At 30.2% G+C, this 23,904-nt stretch overlaps 2 protein-coding genes across 2 annotated transcripts; one reads left to right on the forward strand and one right to left on the reverse strand.

Annotated features, from left to right (window-relative positions):
* The first annotated feature begins 606 nt into the window (after window positions 1-606).
* Window positions 607-6,010, forward strand: LOC114934362 (omega-amidase NIT2-like). The gene is given in 7 exon segments (XM_085485508.1): window positions 607-710; window positions 1,819-1,968; window positions 2,482-2,666; window positions 3,040-3,208; window positions 3,616-3,830; window positions 3,832-3,850; window positions 4,228-6,010. Coding segments are annotated over 7 exon segments (894 nt in total). The 5' UTR covers window positions 607-649; the 3' UTR covers window positions 4,323-6,010.
* On the reverse strand, window positions 5,530-23,049 carry LOC114935794 (uncharacterized). Its single transcript, XM_029308693.2, has 5 exons — window positions 22,948-23,049; window positions 22,696-22,849; window positions 17,529-17,745; window positions 16,258-16,406; window positions 5,530-10,379 (listed from the first exon to the last, which is right to left on the reverse strand). The coding sequence occupies exons 2-5, from the start codon at window positions 22,717-22,719 to the stop codon at window positions 10,200-10,202; spliced, it is 570 nt and encodes a 189-aa protein (XP_029164526.1). The 5' UTR covers window positions 22,720-22,849; window positions 22,948-23,049; the 3' UTR covers window positions 5,530-10,199.
* Between the last annotated feature and the right edge of the window lie 855 nt (window positions 23,050-23,904).

Here is a 23,904-nt window from a genome sequence, read left to right on the forward strand (position 1 = left end):
CTGTTCTCTCTGTATATATGTTTGTCGATTTGTTGACGTCATAAAGATACTTCTAAGGAACAGTGTTGTTAGACGGGCTAGGTTTTTTCGCGCATGCGCATTGAATGTAATATTAATGAAGTAGTCACTCGCATGAAATGGGGTCCTGATTTCCCCCTCTGTTTAATTTTTCTTAAATTATTGAAAATTTTTTAAAATAATTAATGAATCGTATAATTTTTATTATAAATGTAATAAATTTAATTAAAAATGTTAAATATAAACATACAATAAACAAATAATGAAATTATAAAATATATACATATACGTGTACCTATGTTATAACATACGTAAATTACGAGTTTAGTTTTTATTTATACAATTTATAATTTGAATTATTGATTAATTTTAATATACATAAATTATAATAATACACTTTTATATTACATATATTGTAATAATTTATTTATTTTTACGTACGTTCAATTTATCTGTTTCCTGCGATTCCGCCAAAACTCCGTGGTCCAGGGTCTTGGTCCGTAGTTGCGCGCGCAAACATCATACGTTACTGTAGTCGTCATGGTTACGTCACGGTAATACGCGCATGCGCGAAAAAACCTAGCCCGTCTAACAACACTGCTAAGGAATCTTAACCTGCAATATTTAAGGTATGTTGCATTTTCATACAAACACCGTGCTACGTGGAATTGGAAGAATAAGAACAATGACAAGTAAGGGATTCGCAAATTTTTTGTTTTGTGAAACGTAAAACTTGGAAAAAAGAAATTTGACTTTTATATACATATATATATATATAATTTTAAAAAAGTCGAAGGAAAGAATGAAAAATTTTACTGGCCATGTGCTCCGACACAGAATCATATTTATATATATATATAGATTGAAGGGATTATACTGAATGATTCAAAACAACCTGATGTTCTGAAAATATCATATTCCTGAACAAATTTTGAGACGATTTTTCTTCAACGAAAATGTCGAGAAGCTATTAATTATTTTTTGCATGTTTCCAATTTTTGCCATCATGTATCTTCGTAATTAAGTTTAAATTAAAGAATGTAATTTTGTTAAAATTTTATTTCCACAAGGCTTTTAGTTTGCGAAAAACCCCTTATTTTTAAACGCTTATAACTCGAAAATTATTATATGATGTCTCGACTTTTTCGTTGAGGAAAAATCGTCTTAGAATTCATTCAGTATATTACAGAACATCAAGTTGTTTTAAATCACCCTGTATATGTATACATATATATACATTTATTTATATCAGATAGATTACAATTTATTACATATATATAGTCTTATTCCAGGTGAAAGCATATTTTTATTTAAACTTTCGAGGTTATCATACTTTTTTTTAAACAAAACCATTTTTTTTTACATAAAATCGATTTCTTATAAATAATGTAAAAATATTACGCAGTGTTTTTTACATAATATTATTTATATATATACTGCAGTTAAGAATTTTTATCTGCAGGTCATAGCAAAACTGCATTAACAACCACGATAAAAATTATATTAAATAATAATTCCTCTTATTTTTTTAAAGACTATAATTTCATTTACATAATTACGAAAAAAATTAAATTAAAAATAAAATTTTAAATTAAGAAAAATTCTCAAAAAATTAATATCGATATAGTTTGGAATCGATTATTCCCGGGGAGAAACGATTAATCGAATCGAATCGATGTCAATTCGACATCGATTTAAATCTTGAATTGACCACCCATCATTTCCCGCCGGATTATACGCGAAGAATAATTAACACGCAAACGTTATTAAAAGACGATAACGAAGTAAAATGCATTTCAGCACTGCGTCTTGCGCTGGTGCAGCTGGCCGTAGGCGAGGACAAGGCGGCGAATGTCTCGCGAGCGGTTTCCTTCATCGAGCGCGCGAAACAACAGGAGCATGCAGATATCGTGGTGTTGCCGGAGTGCTTCAACTCGCCATACGGAACGTGTAAGGAAAAGAATTTATTTCATTTACTAATTTAATTAATAGAAGAAGAGAGACTTAGACCATTATTCAGATATATTTTTCTAATTTAATAAAATATGCCTCAATTTGTATATCTAACACACTATATAATATTTTAAAAATTTGGTTAATAATATATATTTAGTGTTATACAGATTTTTAATATTAAAAGAATGTAAAATAATTGATAAAAAACTAAATATGTGTTATAACTTTTTTTCAAGAATATTTCTTTAAGATATATGTAAAGAATATTTTTCAAAGATATTTTTAATTGAATTGTGCATTTAAAAAATATCATGCATTCGAAATTGCAAAAGCAATGATCTAAGTCTCTTATATATATTTCTTTTTATTAGACATTAAAAGTGGGTCTTGTATATTAAAACAAAATTTTTGTAAATATTGCATTTTGTATCAAATAATTTTATATATATACATACTATTTACGCTGTTTATTACGTGTACATAATGTGTTGAATTAAATATAAATAGCTCACTTCGCGAAATATGCTGAGAGCATTCCTGATGGCGAGACGAGTACGACTTTATCCGAGGCGGCGAGAAAACACAATATTTACCTGATTGCTGGTACGATTCCTGAGAGAGATAACGACAAATTGTACAATACCTGTACTGTATGGGCACCTGATGGAAAGCTCGTGATCAAGCACAGAAAGGTAAAGATAATAAATATTAAACAGGCATGTGTATGTATCTGTCCATACAGAAATAAATGTTCCAATAAATATTTTTTAATAAAATATTTAATTTATATAATTTAATATTTATTATTATTTATATGTGTTTAATATTTAATTATTTATTATTTATTTTAATTATTTTTTTATTTATTTTATTTAATATTTAATTATTATATTTTATTTTTCATCAATTATTCTACATTTCTAAATATTAAAAAAATAGTTTTCTTCAAAAAATTTTACTTACATATTTTTATATGTATATATATATATGTATATATATATTTTTTTTTAAGAGAAATGCTACCATATATGTTCCGAAGTAAAATGCGCACTTTCTCGTTTACAGATGCATTTATTCGACATCGACATTAAAGGAAAAATCACTTTCCGCGAGAGCGATTCGCTGTCGCCCGGCAATTCCCTTACGACCTTTGAAGCGAAAGGCTGCAAGATCGGTATCGGCATTTGTTACGACATCAGATTCGAGGAAATGGCACGTCTATATAGAAACAAAGGTGAAACAACAATATTCTACGAAAAATATTGAAGTTTCATTCGTTGTAAAAAAAAACGCGACAGAATTTAACGAGATTTTCACCACTTACTGATGTTCAAAGCTGTGGTTTAATCAGTCTTGAAAAAAAAAGATCATTGAGTTACACGATAAATACGTTATAGCGCGCTATCGTTAATTACAGATAACTTCGTTAAATGATTGTCGACGTCTTTAATATATATTCTTTGTAATTTTCACGAGAAAAGAGAGATTGTATACTTGAAGCTTTTCCCCAAATAGCAAACGGACGTCATTAAACGTCAAAATGAGCGTCATTTTGACGCCTAATGATGCTTGCTACCCTGGGTAATTTTTTATATTATTCTTTATTATTCGCTATTTCTAAGTTTCGTGATACGATATCAGGTTGTCAGATGTTGATATATCCAGCGGCATTCAATATGACCACTGGTCCTCTGCATTGGTCGTTACTACAGCGTGCCAGAGCGAATGACAATCAATTATACGTAGCCTGCGTATCGCCGGCACGTGGTTCACCGCCAGGATACATCGCTTGGGGCCATACTCAGTTAACTAGCCCTTGGGGAGAAATCCTTCACGAGTTGGATGCCGACGAGGCCTATGGTGGTCTCTGACATAGGTATAATAGATTAAATCCTGTCAAACTGGAACGTAATTTTGCACCTTACAATATTTTTATATTACAAATTTATATATTAAATATTTATTATATATTGAATTTATATATTAAATATTTATTATATAATGAATTTATATATTAATTATAATTATGCATATATTATTATTTATAATTATATTAATTAAAATTATATATTAATTTCTCTCTTAAGAAATATTACTGTATTGCATACTATTACAATTATAAAATATATATAATAAATATTAATATATAAAATTATTAATATATTAAAATAATTAATATATAAAAATTAATATATAACTAGGAAATAATACTACATTGCATATACTATATATCGAAATAATGTATTGCCGCAGATCTGAAAGTCGTGGACGAGGTCAGAGCGCAAATCCCGACGTTCAGTCAACGACGTACAGATCTGTACGACACCATTTGGAAAGGAGAAGATTAGGAAGACGTTGTGACGTATGACGATACGTTTTTACGCGCCATTAAGCAATTTTGCACGACAAGCTGTAACGGCGGGCAATCTAAATTTTATACTCGGATACATCTTGTTGATAAAATTCTCGTATCGAGGTCACACATGGCACTAGAAGAGAGAAACACGCGACATGCAGTACACGTGTATGTTTCAGATAAGTATAATAATCACTTTCTGTGTGAATTTTATATTCTATCTGCACACGAGTGATTTTGTTATTGAACACCCTGTATATACGCGGTAAACCCAGTTTATAAGCATTTTGAAATATACATTTTTTTGTGCAACTATTTTGAAGTGTAGATTAATTATTTATTGAACAATTGATGTGTGTGTATCAAAGAACTTATTGTTAACTTTATGTTAATTATTCGAGTCTGCAATTCGATTGTTTTTGCGAATTTTCAATTCAAATTATATTATTTTGAATCGAAAAATCAAAAGATAAATAATCGGAAATATTTGTCGAAATATTTTCATACTACATTTTATACATACGCAGAATATAATAAATTATACTAAACAATATTACATTACATTATATGAAATTATGCAATTATAAATTTGTACAAGCATTTAAAAGTTTTAAATCAATCGCGTGGGTTAAATTTTTAATTATAATAATTACGTAGAAATTTATAATTTTATAAACTTATGATATATGATCAAATTTCATCACTACCCTCTCGAGTCTCATTGTCTGAATGATGGAATTCAGAGCGCAGGCGGGATATATTTGACGCACTGGTGGGAGAGTTTTGGCGCATATGGGGGTGGGGTGTATTTGGCGCATGTGCATATAATTAAGATATACGTAATCTCATTCATACACTGAGACTCGAGGGAGGAGTAGTGACATAGTAGCGCTTCATATATTATATTAGTATTCCGCAAGATTATTATAATTATCAGGTCCATAATTATGTTAAAAAAAATCGAATCGTAGGATCGTAGTAAATAAAATAAAGCTCAATAATACATCAATTGTCTAACAAATAATTAATCTCTGTACGTTCTTTCTAAATAATTATACACACTGTATATTATTTCCTATATTAAATTATAATTATTTCTTATTATCGATGTACCTGCAAAAGGCGATATATTTTCTTCGTCGATCGAGGAAAATCAAAGGAAGATTAAAATTGTTATTGTTATTATCGACCCGGGTCCATTTAATCATTTGGATTAAATTTTATTGTAATATGCATTCCGAATGATCATTCATACATAAAAGGCCCCTTGATTAGTACATGACATAATTACGATCGAAAGTAATTACATGTATTATAATAATATTAAAGCTATCGTCTAGCTATTTACATTTGAAATATATAATATGTATATATATACATATATACATACATACATATATATATATATATATATATATATCTTATTTTTTTCTCTTTTGTAAATATTAGTTTAAAGTGTAAGCTTAGAGGAATTGGTCGAATAATTCTCTCCGCTGAATTAGAGTAGAGAGAAGAAGAGGAGAGCAAAAATATAATGACGAGATGCGAAAGAAAAGCACGACTACGCGTTTTTCGCCAGTTAATAAGACCTCGTTCTTCGAAATAGGACAATAAAATTATCAAACGTATTTGCTCTGCATCGTGATACAATTTTTACAGTATAACTTAAGCTCTATTACACCTGGCTCCGCAAAAATATAGTTAAGTTACAGAAGTTTTTTTGGTCAAAATATTTAGAAAGCGATATCAAAGTTTCACTTTCGCTATTCAATAAAAATATCTGGTAGATTTTTTTATTTTTAAGAAAGAAATTATATTGGAAACATTCGGGCCAGATATATTGAACAAATATGTATATATATGTGTTATACTATTAACTTAAACTTAAATTACAAACATAATCTCGAACATCTGTTTTATCTACTACTTGTTCTAACGATTCGCCGCTAAAAATCATTTTTTATGAAAAAAAAAAAACAAGAAAACTTTTACATCTCTACCATTCACTCCGGTATTCACGCTAATACACAGGTTGATCCAAGCTCTTTTTTTGCTTCAAAAGGGATCCAAGCTCCCACGACAATCATCATCATCATAATCTGGCTCATATGTTATGGGTCAGTCGTACAACGCTGAGAATATCATTTGTAACGAGTTTGCATTCATTATTGAGAGCTCAATTGAGATATTTAACGTTTCAAATTGCTGCGAACGATTGAAAGATAGCTTGAATGTGCTATAAATACATGATAATACATGAACGGACGTCTCCTAACAGCGGAGAGACGTAGTATATATTAAACAAAGGATCGCAAAAATTGGGGTGTGAAATCTGCGAGAGAAATCTGCGCGAAACGAGAAATATATGATCTCTTTTTTAAGCTTTTTTCAACTTGGATGCGCCTCCGATCGTGAATAAGATTATTTGCAAATAGGTACCCTGTGTAATAAAGAGCGTAGCTTAATTAAATTCACGGATCACAATATATTCTTATCGCGTCATTCTGTGGCTTTTTTGTTTTTCGCGCATTCATAAAAATGGATCTTTATTGTATTAATAATTAAATGTCGTTGTGTGTAACACGTATATTCTGTGCGTGTATATTATACGCACGGAATATTAGGGCTCTAATGTAAATATTATTGAAAGAAATATGGCAACTCTTTTTTTTTATGTATATACGGCATAGAATTTTCGCATAATTAATCGATTAAATGTTAACAATATAAATGTAACATTAATTGGATATATCATTATTATTATTAATTAATTAATTAATTAATTATTACCGTCGTCATTTTTACGCAATATTAATATATATCTCGTTTCTCGTTCCTTTATAATTGAAAAGAAAGGTCTGCTTTTCGTTTTTTAAGAAACATTCGCAGCATTATAAGCGATATAATCCAAAGGCAAGAACAACAGTAATGAAATACCGTAAAAATATATACATATGTATCACAGGCATGCAAGCATATATACGTGCGCAAATGTTGAAAATAGTGTCGCAATATGTCGGAAAAATTCGCGAACTTGTAAAATACATCAGCGTCACTCTCTTTAACGAGAAGTGACTTAGCACCATATGTTTATCATTAACATTCACATATTTCTCCGTAAAGAAAGCACGTTTGTGTACGTTATACTACTCGTGTGGCCCCATGTTGCTTGGATTTATCGCCGTTTACAATTAATTTCATATTAAAACTTAATTAATTCTTTTTCATTAAATTGTCTTTGACGAGTCTTGTGAAAAAGATTGTAAAAAAAAATGTTAACACGATAAAAAAATTCTACGAGGCTCTAAAGCCGCGTTTACACCGATTTATTGTTATATCAATTGTCAGATTATTATTTTCGATATTAAATTTTCAGGTGTTAATAATTTTAGCTTTAGCTTCCTTATCGATCCAATTAGTCTGCGTGGGCGAAATCGAATTATCTTAATTATAATTCTAATAAATTGGCTTCTTATTACGTGAAAATCTAGGCGCTTATTGTAGACCACCATCGCTCTGAAATATCGCGCGATCAGCAGAGTTAATTGATGGCTTGAGCGTTAATTGGTAACAAGAGTAATCGAGTGTCCAGCAATTTGCAGATTAAGATAGTACGTTATCGCAAAAACGTAGTAAAATCTCATTTCTTAAAATTTCAATAAGTTATATGTGATAATATCAAACGTTTACAAAACAAAATATTAAGTGCACGTAAAAATAGAAATTTCAACGAATAAATTAGCATATATTTCCTTAAATCTTCCACGTGCTTGATATATTTTTAATAATTTTACATGTAATAATGTATGCATGTATGCAAATATACCGATTTCTCATCATGCATGTTTATACACAAGTACTCTTAATCATATTTATGATCGATTTATATGAAAATTTCAGGCTATTTGTGGTGTTTCAGCATGTCGCGTGTCTTTATCATTATTATCGTAGTTGTAAAATAATAAGCAATCAAATAAACATCGGCTATCGTACAATTTATGCGTAGTATAACGCGTACACAAACGCAAGGATAATTTAAAAATCGATATTTTGACAAAATTGTAGGTGTAGGATAAACGGAATCATTAGACTCGATTTCTCCTTCAACGCGAATAAGGGCTTTCTCTCTCTCTCTCTCTCCGTGTGTGGAAAAAAAATTAAATGAAAAAAAGAAATGTCGAAGAGACACCGAGATCGTGAATTGAAAGAGCGAATAGCGAGATAGAGACGGGATTATTATTATTTATCATCGAGCTCTCTCCCTTTCTCTCTCTCGTTCTCGATTTTATTATGTATGCATATATATGTATTTCAATTCGCAAAGGCGACGTTCTTTTAAAAAAGTGCCCGTTCACCGGCAAATTTGGCGCGAAGCAAAAACGAACGAACGGTGAAATCGATTTCAATTGGAGAGATTGAAACGAGTCTCGTTAACAAAGAGGGATATCACACATTCGACGGAGCCTTCGTTGACGACGAACCTTTATATATATGTATATATAATAGGTATAATAGGTGTCCCTGATGCGCACTAATCTCTCTTTCTAACACGTTTCGCGTCGTCACGTTTGCACGTGTTTCGCGATAACAATATGGAAAAATAAAAATTTCTCACCTTACGCATGCATATACATATATACGCGTGCGCGGTTTCAGTCAGCTTCAATTGTCCATCGAGAGTATCGAGGGTTCAGTACTGATAAGTTTGATAACGACCCAGGTAGCAAAGGTACGTCATTTGACGTTTAATGACGTCAGTTTACTACTTGGAGACGCATCGTTCACTCGATTGCGATCGTCCTCGAGAATCGATATCGCTTAAATCGAGAGAGAGAGAGAGAGAGAGAGAGAGAAAAGACAGATTCCGAATGTTAATTACAAGTCTCTGGTAAATGACAGCGGCTGACACTTTACAATAAATGTTCGGATTAGGTCAATAATAAAGCTACATATATTATTCCTTTATATTCGGACTAGATTTTGATACTCGTCGGCCGGATTCAATATCGAGTATTCCATCGTATTGAATTTAACAAGGCAGAAAAAATAAATTCGCTAAAAAAAAACACTAAAACTTTATCACTCACGTTTGTTTTAATAATGGTGATTTTTACGCCCGACAATTCCGAGGTTTTTAAATTTCGCTGTCAAAAAAGTTACGAAAAAAATATCCTGTTAATTGACATACGATCGTGCGAGAGATAACTATTATTCGCGTGTTATATCATTTATAAATTTTTCTCTTTCTTTCTCATTCATGAAAAAAAAAGATCAAATTCTCGGTTCATTTATTTCCCTTATTAATTATCCCAAGAAGCAAACTGACATCGTTAAACGTCAAACTGACGTCATTAAACGTCAAAATGGTTTCTAATGACGACCGACATCAAAATGACGTTATTTTTGACGTCATTAAACGTCAAAATGATTTATGACGTCATTAAACGTCAAAATGATTTATGACGTCATTAAACATCAAAATGATTTATGACGTCATTAAACGTCAAAATGATTTTTAATGACGTTACGACGTCAAAATGATGTCTAATGACGTCACGACGTCAAAATGATGTCTAATGACGTCATTAAACGTCAAAATGATTTCTAATAACGTCACGACGTCAAAATGACGTCATTTTGCCATTTAATGACGCCATTTTGCCATTTAATGACGTAATCGTGCGGGGGATGAGTCGATCAAACTCGTCTCCGGGAATCTCTGATTTCTCGTGCACAATCATCGTCATCGTATCTGTCGTCATCACCGTCGGATCACTGATATCACTAACAACGGACGAATTTTCCTGACGAGGGCGAGGTCTGCAAGGTTCGCGACGGATCTCCTCCACCTCGGGCCAGGTCGTGAGCACTAGGGCACCATCAGCAGCGCAAACAGTCCGAGGAAGAAGAGGACCATCGGATTCTGCTTCAGGTCCGTCGACGACGCCGCGGCGTAAACGTTGTACACGTCCGGGCCACTCCAGTCGTCGCTGTCGTCCAGGCACTCGAACTCGCAGCAGCGCTCGCCCACGCGGAACTTCTTGCATTTCTGCGGAAAACAATCGAGCGATCGAGGTGTATAGGTCAGCGTTTACGTGACCGCGAGAGTACTTTATAATTTCGCTAAACAATCAGATCAAAGTACACGTCTCTGTACGATATAGTACACTCGAGTATACCCCCGACATCATATTATAATATTTGTAATATAATATTCAGGGAAAAAATATATACAGAATTTTCTCTATTTTAAAAAATCCGAGAAGTGATAAAAATGGTATAAATATGATTATATTATAAATAGAGTTTATTATATATTATATTATAATTATATCATATATTATATTAAATTATATAATAGTATATATTATATTTGTATATTATGTATATTAAAAGAGCATGTCTGTAAAAATACATATGTACTCGAGTATAATCGATATAATTTATAATAATATAATATTAACGAGAAAGTACAGACAACTTTTCTATATTAAAAATCCGAGAAATGATAAAAATTGAATATTAAATTACATATTAATTTATACATTATTAATTACCTACTATTAATATACGATAATATATTATAATATATTATAATATATTTTTACATAAAATATAATAATATAATTTATAATAATATTAATGGAAAAAATACAAATTTCTATATTCCAAAAATCCAAAAATGATAAAAATTGAGAAGTAATTTTTGTTTCGAGTGGTATAATTACTTTCCAATTTAATTTAAAAATCGAATGATGTATATTAAACTAATGTTTTAATATTGTTTTCACACAAATACGAGATGAGATAAATAATATTTTGGTCAGCATTCAACGATGCGAAATAGAAAGATAGTCGAAATTTAAATTAGCGTGACATAAATCTCATCGATCGATCGAAAAAGAACCGCATAATATAATAATTTAAATTATATTAATTTATTCCATAAAAATAGAACATAAATAAATAAATTAATTAATTAATTAATTTTTAATAATTATTAAAATGTTTGATATAGCAAAAATGTATGAATACTTATAATGTAATACAATAATAATTCGGCAGATTTTAATATTCGGAACAATTGCCAGTTTCTTCCTAGTTTGACCTACATACATGCAGTAAGGACGTCCAAAAAATCAGTCAGCACACTCGTTCCCGCACTGCGACCTTCGAATGTAGAATCCATTCAAAATAGATTTCACATCGGTATTGGCAAGTGCATAAACGTTTCCGGGACGCGCGTCTCGTCGGGAACAAATTTCTCGCAAAATACCTGGGTTATTTGGCGCGCGACCTGAACTTGACTCGTGACAAGCGTCGCATTACCTAGATAGATACGACATTCTTGTCGATGCGGCGGATTTTATCGGATTTTATTGTGTTAAGTAAACACGTGGAGCAGCATTTATTATGACTTTCCGCGTGGAAAAAATTAGGTTTAAACTCGCCGCACGCGAACAAACTTAAATAAAGTGCCGCACAAGCGCCTAAACGTTTTTTTTTTCAATATTATATAGCAAAAATAAACTTTGGTGCATCCAAGAAAAAATGAGAATTTTTTAAATATATTTTTATTTTATTACATATATTTAATTTTAATTTTTATACATTTTTATATATTTAATTTTTGATTTTTATATTTATACACCCAGGTAGCAAGTATACGTCATTTTAACGTTAGTTTGTTGCTCGGATATTTTTTATACATATATTTATATATTTCTTTCGTTTCTTTCGGTTTTGTTTTTTCAATTAGAGCGTTCAATTTCACACTGATGACGCGATGGATCTGTTAGAGAGAAAGAATGAAACGCTGATGCTTTAATTCGTATGCAGTTTGCAATTAACTCCAACGGCGCGATGTTATTATTTTCATGTAATTATCGACAATGTATAACACGCAACACATGCAACGTTCAAAGTGCGATTAAATGTATTTATTTATATACGCTAAAATAATACGTCATTAGCGATAGATTGTAATGGTCATTCAAAATAGCGTCCCATTGAGGGAATTTCGTTTGCATATTTAGTGCTTGCTATTTTAAGAGAAATGTAATCAATAAAATAAATTTATACGTTTTAAAATAAAATTTGATGATAGCCCGTTATCGTTTATTAATTGCTCCTTAAAAAGATAATAATAAGATCCACGAGCTTTTTAATTCTTTTAAGTATACATTTTCCATGAAAAAAAAAGAAGTAATATCACATTAAGGTATTCTTTGAATAAAAAATAAGTAAATTAGTATTTGAAAAGTAAAAAATAAATTATATAATTATTAAATTTACATGACATCTTATTTAGTTATGTGGATCATTTCGAATCGACATTTTTTTAATAGACCAAATAAATCTTACGCAATTTTACTTTAAGTTCTGTGTTTTGGAATCAGTAAAAAAATTAAGAATTTGCTCCCCTTTTTTTAATAAACACTGGAATTTCTTTGTATATTTAATATTTAAAAAAAAAATAAATGAAAAAAGTTTAATTATCCTCCCTCCTGGAAAAAATCCTGCGGACACCCGTGATGAAAGATAATCTATAAGATTATATTTATAAAGCGCGCATTGCTTATATAAGGAACACGTGTGACGCGATTTCAGCGGGATGACACTTAATTTCATCGCTTCCAGCATAATTAATTGCCCTTGTGCCGCATATTATCGTTATCATGCCGTTCATAACACGCTCCGTTCGTTGAATCATCTTTCTCTTTGCTCTGATTACTATATTTCTCCACCCTTCTTAATACGTCCAATTACGACACGTCGACATGTGAGATTGCATATGTATTTGTCCATAGATTAAATATATATGTATGTATATAAATCGCAGCACACTAGCAAATTTTCGCGCGTGCATGTGCAAATTAATTTATTTTATTAAACTTGAACTTTTTCATTATATTGAAAGTTTTTCCCTCCCTTTTTTTCTCTTTAACGAGAATTAGCACTTAGCACACGAAACTCGATAAGAAATGAGAAAAATTTCTTGTCATCGAAAATTGTTCCATTTGAAAATATTAAAACTTGGAAAAGTAATTTTTAAAATAGTATTTTAAAGAGCAAAATCTATTTTTATATTCTTTGAACAATTTTCAAAATATTGTACAATTTGCTTGCAAAAGCCGCATCTAATTAAAGATAAAGTTCTTATAAAAATATAAAGAAAAATAAGAATGTAGCGAAGATGTAAAGAAATTTTTGCCCTTTAAAACGTTATTTTAAAGATCGCTTTATAATAATAATTTTTTTTCGTCAAGTTTTATAACATTTTCAAGTTGAACAACTTTCAACGAGAAAAGAAGCGTTGCCCATTTTTTGTCGAGTGTGTATATTTATGACATTTATTTTTATGTATTGATTATTAATTAACTAATTATATAAAACTATCGTATATTTAACGAGGACGCAACTTTTTTATCAATGAAATTTGCTTTATAATAAAAAAATATATATTACATCAACTTTCTATCTGCGTATATAGAAGATTCTATATACGCAGAAAAAAATAAAAATAGAAAATAAAAATAAAAATAGAAATAAATTAAAGAATAAAAATAAAAATAAAATAGAAATCTATATTAAATAGATTTCTCGCGCATTATTTGTACTATTTATATAGCTGATATCGGTCTATTATAAAGTGTAATATATGTCTCGGTAAATGCACTTAAAAATGCACAGGCGGAAAAATTTTTAACGACAGATTTCTCGTATCATTTGGAGACGACTTTTCTTCAGGAAAAATATCTAGGCACCAATAATTTTCAAGTTATAATTAAAGTAAAAGATTTTTTGCTAAGTCTTGTGAAAATAAAATCACATTCTTCAATTAATTTCAAGTAAAATTTATCTTAATAGAATTTTCATTTACGATTTAATTACAAAGATACATAATGACAAAAATTGGGAATGCGAAAAGAGATGACCTCCCTCTTAACATTTTCGCTGAGGAAAAATCATCTCCAAATTATACCAGGAATCTGCCATTGAAAACTTTTTCCGCTAATTCTGAAACACCCTGTGTGTATGTGCATATACATATTCACATACATATACATATTCATATACATATACATATATTTATCTCGCAACAACAAACCATTAAAGTCCTTATGCACGCATGTTTGTTTTCGCATGACACGTGTTTTCCGGCCCCTGCGTAAGTTAATATAGGGCAGTAGGACCTAAACCCCATGATTAATCCTGCGATAAGTTTTATTTATGTTAATCCCTCGCCTGTAATTGCGATGGAGTTTCTGCAGACGCTTACGAGAAACCGGACTGCGCGCAAACTTGCTGCGACCGCGGGTGCACGACATTTCGAACCTGACACGAGAAGACTTGTCCTACTTATTGAGATCACGCGGGTCTTCTATACATATATACATGTGTGCGTACCTCGGTATAAACGTCGAACAGTTAACAGGCCATTTAATGCACCTGTTGTTAAAACTTGCAGGTATCGCGATCGTTGTCGATATCTCTCCTATCCGAGAATCTCAATATGCATATTAAAAAAGAAAAGTTTTCAAGAGTGATTAATTAAAATTGAATACCTTGTATACGTGCGCGCAAGTATATTTAAGTATTTATTTTTATATTTCATATTTAAAGTGTTTATTTATATTTAATATTTAATTATTTAATATATTAAATATATAATATATTAAATAAAATATATTAAATATATATATAATAAATATATATAATAAATATAGCATATTAAAAATAATTTTAATATTTAAAGATATGACGCGATTATGAAAATTTCAAGCTTCTCTAATCTTCAATTATTAAAGCGATAAGTTCACCTTGAATTAATGAAAAGTAGAAAATTAAGCAATTAAGAGGAAGCATGTATGTACAGGAAGCATCGCGACATTCCATTATAAGTATTTCAATTTTTTTTTCACAGGAAACACACGCCTATATTTGAGCGAATAAAATGCATGGCTCGTTAGTCAACCTATTATCCGAAGAATATCGGTCTCGCTATCTTGCGCATTATCCGATAGAAACGTCCATTAGAATAATATGACGTGACAAACATAATAAAATATGTGCGCGATTGAAAGACATGCTACATCGAAATTTATCATGCCATTTTTTATACAAGATGTCCATCCTTCCTTCTTTAGTTTTTAATTTTTAATTCCCTTTTTATAATTGTGCAGATTTTTCCAAAAAACCATCAATTGCAAAAAAAGAGAGCTCAACAATATCCTTTATCTTCCTTCCATTATTCGTTCTCTCGAATTGCATATTAGATTTCGGAAAGAGAAGCGCAAAGAATTTTATAATTATCGAGTTCGTCAAATTCTCTCTGATGAATGCGAATTAAACGGAGTGTGCACTGAAAAAAATTTGTCAACTTGACTAAACCTTTCAACTAAATATTATTTTGTCAATTGAACATAAAAAATATTTTAATGAAATATAATATATTAAATCTAACACACAAAACGAATATTTGACTTAAGTACTAATATATATTCAATTATATAAAAAAATAGTATATATATTAAATATATATAATAAATATATATAATAAATATAACATATCAAATATTAATTTTAATATTTAAAGATATAACGCGATTATGAAAATTTCTCTAATCTCCAATTATTAAAGCGATAAGTTCATTTTGAATTAATGAAAAGTCGAAAATTAAGCAATTAAGAGGAAGCATGTATATATATATATATTTAATATTAAGTTGAAAGATTAATCAAATTAACAAATCTATTTTTTTCATTGTGCATCTGTCTGAGTCTGCCGTGTAATTCTCAAAGAAATACAAGCGAGTCACATTCTGACGCGACGACGACAGAAATTCTAATGGGACATTCGAGCCCCTAAGATACAGAGAGACTCGCGTTTCTCGTATACATCCTTCGCATTCCTGGATACTCACATACGGCGGCGTACAGTAGATCGCCTGGCACCACATCGGCTCGGAATGATAACATACGCAGAGACTGCAGACCGCAGGTCCTGGCACGTAGAGGAGGCCGTGTCTGACAGTGCCGCCCTGAAAATCCGTGCAGTTCTCTTCCAGAGCATCTGAAACAATTTACCACATTGCTGATCGAAATTGGCGGCGATGTAACCTGGTTTCCATTGTCATATATACGTCATATATATACACACACAAAGTATATATATACAATCTCGATTTAAAGGTCTAGAGGATTCCATTAATTCGGAATCAATGTTTACATTATTGGTAATCTTCACATTCTAGAAAGTAGAATTATATAAATGTATTTATAGAAAATAATTTATGATTTAATTTATAATGTATTATTAGCTTATACCACATTTTATTTAAAAAACCGATAAAAAAGAAAAAAATTATTAAATATTTAAACGATATCTTCAGATCTTTTTCTTAAATATTATTTCTAAGTTTATCTATTATATTATATATTAAATTCATAATTCTGGGAAACTAAGAACCGACGCAGAATAAAATGTGCCAAATAAACATTTTCCTAAGGTGAGCTTTCCAAATTTTATTTTTAATGTTTCGGTCCCAGGAATTGGACCATACTCAATAACATAACGCAGATACAGTAACGATTTTTTGTCAAGATTGAGTCAGACGATTATTTTGTCAAAATTGAGTTGCCCAGAATTATTTATGAATTTAATATTTTATTGAGAACCTTACATAAGTATTATTTAATCTATTATATTAATTCTTAATTAATAATTCAAAATTAATAATAATTCTAAATAACAACTCTAAATAATAATTCTATTCATAGAAAAAGCAAATTTATAAAAACAATATTAAAAAGATTTTACTCAAATTACATGATTGAGAAGCTCTAATTACGATTAAGATAAAAAATTTAATTAATATATAATTTATTATTAATATTTAACAAAAAAACTGAAAATATTAATATACATATATAAAAACTCAAGAACTCAAACATATAGAGACCATCATTCGAATATTTCATATTTTATTATTTCTTTTCTATCATTTTTTCTTAATAAAATTGTGATATAAGCTATATGTATTATAATATAAATTAGGAATTATTTTATAGGACTTTCAAAAACATAAAATGTAGGAATTAATTAAACAATATGACTTTTTTTCTCAAAAAATCTCGAGATATTTAAATTTCGTGATAATCACATAAATTTGATTTAATTTCTCGGGCGCCTTACTTGTTCTCGGTAGGAATAATAAGGTGGACAAGTAGAAGGTCCACGTGAGCGTCTTGACGGAGGATATCTTCATGATCCGCGGGATGGTTACTTGAGGAAAGTGGGACGTGCACGTATCAATAGGTGCTGGTCTCTCAGAATGATCATCGGAGAACGCCCGGTTATTGCAGCAACCTCCGCTCCGACAACACTGACAGCGCTGGCAGGAACATGTTGCCTGCGCGATAGAAATCAGAATATATACATACATACATTTGTTATCATATTGGACTAATCTCGCAAGCGTGGGTTTTACTTTAATGGATCCTAATCGCGCGATAATTGTCGTCTTCTTCGGCCTTAAAGGCCGATTACGACGAATTCTCGACCACACGCCATGTTGCCGCGAAATTGAGAGTTTTGCTAGGAATGACTCGTCATCGCCGAAGATTGCGCAGCTTATAAACAGTACAATCTTTATTTCTCAAGAAAATAATACATCTTTAGCCGCAGTGTTGTGTTTCGAGAATTAGCTAGAAGTGATGAGATGAAAACATAAATTATTTTCTATCTATATTAAAATCATCTTCATCTTACAATTAAATAACATCCCAGATAGCACAGCGAATTCAAGAAGAATTCATTTGTACGTCACCAATTTTGAATCCCTTTTCAAATACATATAGAACTCATTTTATAAAATGAATTCTATATATATTTGAAAAAAGACTCAAAATTGGTGACATACAAATGAATTCTTTTTGAATTCGCTGTGCTATCTGGGATGATTTAATATAGAAAATAATTTAATATAGAACATATTTTAATATAGATAAAAATAGATAAGAGATAACATAGATAAAAGATAACTTCCACATAATATTAGTTTTAAGATCACTTATGTATAATGAATACAAGTTATAAAACATATATAAATTATAAAAGGAATATCAAAATATATTCATTTTATTATTTGTATCGCTTGATTGTACTGCTTAAATTTTATTACTTAAATATTTTTTATATATGACTCTAAACTAAATTATCTGAACATTATTCTAGATAATTTAATAAAGATAACACTTTTTCACCCAAGATACAGATAATACATATTCTTATTATCTATATAAAGATGATGCCAAAATTTCTCTAGATGATCATCTATATAATGTTATTTAGATAACAGTAAACACACCGTTTTTAATTAATATATTTTTTATAAATTGTATAAAATACTATTCAATGTCGATGTATTATTTTCCCTAAATTCGGTAAGTGTATAAAAAATAAAATCCAAATTATACGTAGGATTAAAATATTAATATAATAATATTGAGCGTGACATTAAAATTAATTGAAGAATATCAAATGTTATGCTAACTTAATTTTTTAATTTTTAATGACAGATAAATTCTTGTATTCTTTAATTACAAATATTCATATCAATATCATTGTTTTATTAAAAATAGTCTCTTTTATTAAATTTATATATTCCCATTTTAAATAAATAAATTTATATGTATATCTCTTTTATTACCTTTGATTAAAAATATCTTTTTTTACATAATTTTACATAAATCAATAAAATCTGCATTTGTCCGACCGCAATCAAATATAATATGAAAAAGCTAGCAAATATTGCACTTGCAAATTGATGAAGCGGAAATGCATATCATATATTGTGACGATAACTAACAGATCCCGCAAATTCGATGGGAGAATTCTAATTTTAATGAAATCTTGTTCAAGAGGAACTCTCAATAAATGAATTTCAAACTTTTCAATTGTTTTCAGCAGTTAAAATCCATACTAAATACGCGTGTGTGTGTGCGCGTGCAAAGTTTTATTAAAATCATAATTTCCAAGATTAGTGTTCCAGGATTTCTTCCTAAGTTCTGCATTCAACTTCTTGTTGACAGACTTTTTGGCACTCTTGGAAGCTCAAATTGAATCCAAGAGTTTGCGGTTCTGATACAACATGATCTGTTCTATCAAGTTTGTATATGTGTATGTATTACATGTATTATGTACGGGATGTATAAACATTGTAAACAACACACCACTTCGTTCATTGTGTGTTGAAATAGAGTCTAAGGCTAAATACATATTGGATCGATTTAGGAAAATATTTTCCTTTCTTTCAAGAATGTCATATTATGACCCTTACATTAGCTTTAGTTTTATACACACATGTATATATTGTAAAAAGTTGGCATTTCAATGTGTCGTTAAAACAAAAACTTTGCCTTACAAGATCTTGTATCGTCAAATTGATTATTTCAATCTTAATTATTATATCAATCTTTGCAAAATTCTTTTAACAAGAAACTTAAAAGTCTGAAATCTGCAAAATTTGTCTAGAGAGGAGTTTCTTCCTGAGAAAAATAACTAGTTATTCGAAGATAGATAAGATAATAAAGATGATGGAAGATGATCGAACGTTTACCGATGCATTTATTAAAATCTTGCTTTTACACGAATAGAATTTAATTTGGAATTCTTTCTTGAAGAAAAAAAGAAGAAAATTTTAGCCAATCCAATAACTTTGACCCTCTTGTTTTTCGATGCTGCAGATGTTGCACCAAAAAAATGTATTTATCTATTCCATATATATTTATAGTGAATGACGAAATCTGATTCTACGATATATCTGTATCAAGATATAGCATCGAAACTCGCTACTAATTATACGTGTTGAGATACTTGTGCGAATATGCATTTCGTCCTTAGTAAGGTCACGCGAATAAGCGCGACTAGAGTCTTTCTGAATCGATCGTCGGAGTGACGTGTGTATTCGAAGCTATCTGTGTACGTACAAAGACAAACTTTATTTCAAGTTGCCAAGCCGCAATTTACGTTGTCATGTATATTTAAGCGAACGCCAACTTTCGCCAAGATTTTATTATGTAGTCAAAATTTTGACGCAAGAAGCACACATTTCATAAATTCACAAATATCTGAATATTATTTGAATTTTTCTACCGTATGCAAAAATTACAAAATCGCTTTTAAAATATTAATCAATTTATAAACTTATTATATTAGAGAGAAAATATCGGAATAATCTACATTGTTTGATAATCTAGATTTGCGGAAATGCAAATATTTTTCGGATCTAGACACGCCCAGTTTTTATATTTCATTTTTAGTTAGGTCCTATTTTATTACACAACACTTTAGCTGGTAAGAATTTACGTGAAACAGCAACTTCTCATTCAAGATTCAAAATAGATATCAAACTGCAAGAAGCTTTAAAACCGCTTAGTATCTATCATAAATTGATAGGACATAACCAAGTACTTAATACTTAATTAGTTGCATATTAATTACTATATTATATATCAGTTTTTGAACACTTCGCAGTTAACGGTTCTTTGTTTACAATTTTTTTAAATTTATTTCCTTTTTATATTTTACTAAGCAATATTATTTTATATATTATATATTTTTTTTAAATAATTTTATATCTTTTTTTTCTAAAAAAATTCTGTATATTTTGTATTTTTGCAAGGTGCATATTTAGTATTGTACTATTTTTCAAATATATCATTTTGTCTATTATTTCTGTATTAAATAAATCTACAAAAATACAGAAACAAGCAAAATTACAAATGAAGATTGAATGATTCGAATATTTCTTCTAATTCATTGAATTGATTGTAAATCTGATAGTACATTTATAGAAATAGTTTTCTATCTTTTCTTATTGTCTTAAGAAAGTTAAAATATGTAAGAATTTAAATAAATTTTCTTCGGACAAATACACAATTGATTAAAAAACCATTTTGTGCTGTACACTTTATTTAAAGAAATCTTATTCGCGATATTAAAATATATATGTATGTGTTTTATAACAAGACTCTGATTAATTCCGCACACAATTGTTTACGAGACAAAACTTTCATTTTAGTTTCTTTAAAGCTTCTTTTTAATCCGCAGTTAAAGTGCTTATCTTAAAATTGAAGTAGTAAAAAGCGTTTCGTTAGCGATGAGATTACAAATTTTGACTCGTTCTAAAACTTTCTTTTTAGACAATATAGGCGAAGATGGAAAATTCAATTCTTTTGCAATTTTTTGCATAATGTAGTAAGCTAAATTCTATTAATTCCGTCCTCTTCCTATTTATAAGATTTTTCATAAATAAAAGAAAATAATGAGATATAACTGAACGAACTTTTCTTCAGACAAATATTGTCATAAATTTGTAAAGTATTTGAATTCAATTATTGTTATTCATTTACTGTCATATTGAATTAAATTGTGTTCACGCAGTTTTTAGAAAGTATATTTATTATTAATATTATATATAATATTACAGAGTATATTATTATGACACAGAGAATTTTGTGTTAAAATTTATTTTGAAAATTATGATTGTGGAATAACAAAATAATGATATTTTGAAGAATTTTATGAAAGTTTCTCTGATTAATATCTATAATAAAAAATATTAATATCTTTACAATATAAAATATATCTAATTAATTTTACTAAAATATCTATTAAAATATAGTATATAACATCTAATTTTAAAATATGTTAAAAATTTATGACTCGATATTTTAAATCAAATAAATAAAAGAGTGATAAACAATATATAAAATATTATATATAAATTTCACAATGCAGCCTATTAATTATTAGCTTATTACCAAATATGATAAAATGTGTATAGCGAATTTTGCGGTAAAATATATGCATAAAAATTCTCTCCGTACACATGTATAATAATATTCTCTGTTAGATACCTAGGAAATATCTAGGAAAATTGAAGTATGTATAATAAATGGAATAGATCCTTCGTCAAAAAACACTTTGTGGATGGATCATATCTGAAGATGGGCGAGAAGAAGAAAAAGCCAAAGAAACGATTTGACTTGCAAATTAACGAGAACACAACAGGACGATTTAGAGAGATCCAGGGAGAGCGGCGTAACGAAAGCCGCGCGAAAATGATGTCAACGACCACGTTCCCTCGTTTGTCACGCTCGACTTTAAGCCGTCGTCAATCAGTAGCTGAATGACGTCACAGGCGCGAACCGCTTCGCAATCAGTCCGCGGCTGATCTGACGTGATGCTGATGCGGGTACCAACTCGCGCGTTCGCCAATCGTGCGCGGTATCCTCCGTTATCCAGGCCGAGTGGAAATAAATCCGCATAATAGCAAACGGGAGGGTGGGAGGTTTACCTTCATGCTGTATCGCGTTCGCATCACATCATCCCTCGTGGGCCGCTCGTCCACCCCGTCGTACGCACCATGTGTTCACCACCCCCTTGCCTCTCTTCCTTTCTCCGGGGGTGCGACAGGAGCGGGATCTTGACAGAAAGTGAATTCCTCGGGCCTACCGGGTGGGAGAAAAATCAAAGATTAGTCACGACAAGTGCGTATAAAACGGGGAAATGCAGGGGTGGAAAAAAAAAAGAGAAAAAGGGTGTATACCGGTTGTTTCTCGCGATCGGGATAGACCCCCGGAGGAGGAACCTTGACGCGCGATGCGGCAGCTGGCGACGACACCGACCGACTGACCAAACTCTGTCGCAGTACGAGCTTGTTCCTCTCTCGCGAGGGTCGATCGAACCGTATTCCGCGCACCGCGCCTCCGCCTTTCTCCCTCGCCCTCTCTCCCTCTGCCTCGTCCAGCTATATATCTCGCTCTCTCATCCCCTCGCTTTCTTGCCACGCTGCGACGAAGCCCCCCCTGTGGAAGCGCAACGCACCCCTGACGTCGAGGAAAAGCGTATTCGTCGCAGTCGTGTACTTTCGAGATTTCAATCCCGATAACGAGGGCTGACTGATTTCGAGATATAGGATAAGGTGCGAAAGTCTCGCCCGACTAATTTATTTAGCCCTCTCAGCGTTGTTCACCATTGTTTGCGCGAAGATTTCAATTTGGACTTCTCCCTCAAAGAATATTATTATTATTATATAAAAAGCTAGTATATATATATATTATTATTATTATATTATATATTTTATATAATTAGTATATTATATATATAATATAATATATATTATTATTATATAAAACTAATTTATTTCATGTCAAATCAATTAAAAACATACATACAATTTATGCTTAAATTTTAATGATTAATATAAGCGTTTTCAATTTTACTATCAATATATAGAATCTAATAATACATATAAGATGATTTTCTAAATTCATTAGAATACTGTCATAAAAATTAAAATTACAAGCTATATAACATCCTATATATTAATTTGCAGTAATTTAGAAATCACAATATAGTCTATCTAATAGAGTATTTCAAGAATATTCTAAAATATGGTTTGTAGACATAATTTTAAACAAAAAAGTTCATATAAACATGTGTTCTATTCTAAACGATTATAAAGATACAATGTTTTTAATCTAAACACATTTAGTAATTTAAT

The sequence above is a fragment of the Nylanderia fulva genome, unplaced genomic scaffold (assembly GCF_048542155.1).
Source record: "Nylanderia fulva isolate GAGA-0341 unplaced genomic scaffold, ASM4854215v1 Scaffold37, whole genome shotgun sequence".
NCBI lineage: Eukaryota > Metazoa > Arthropoda > Insecta > Hymenoptera > Formicidae > Nylanderia > Nylanderia fulva.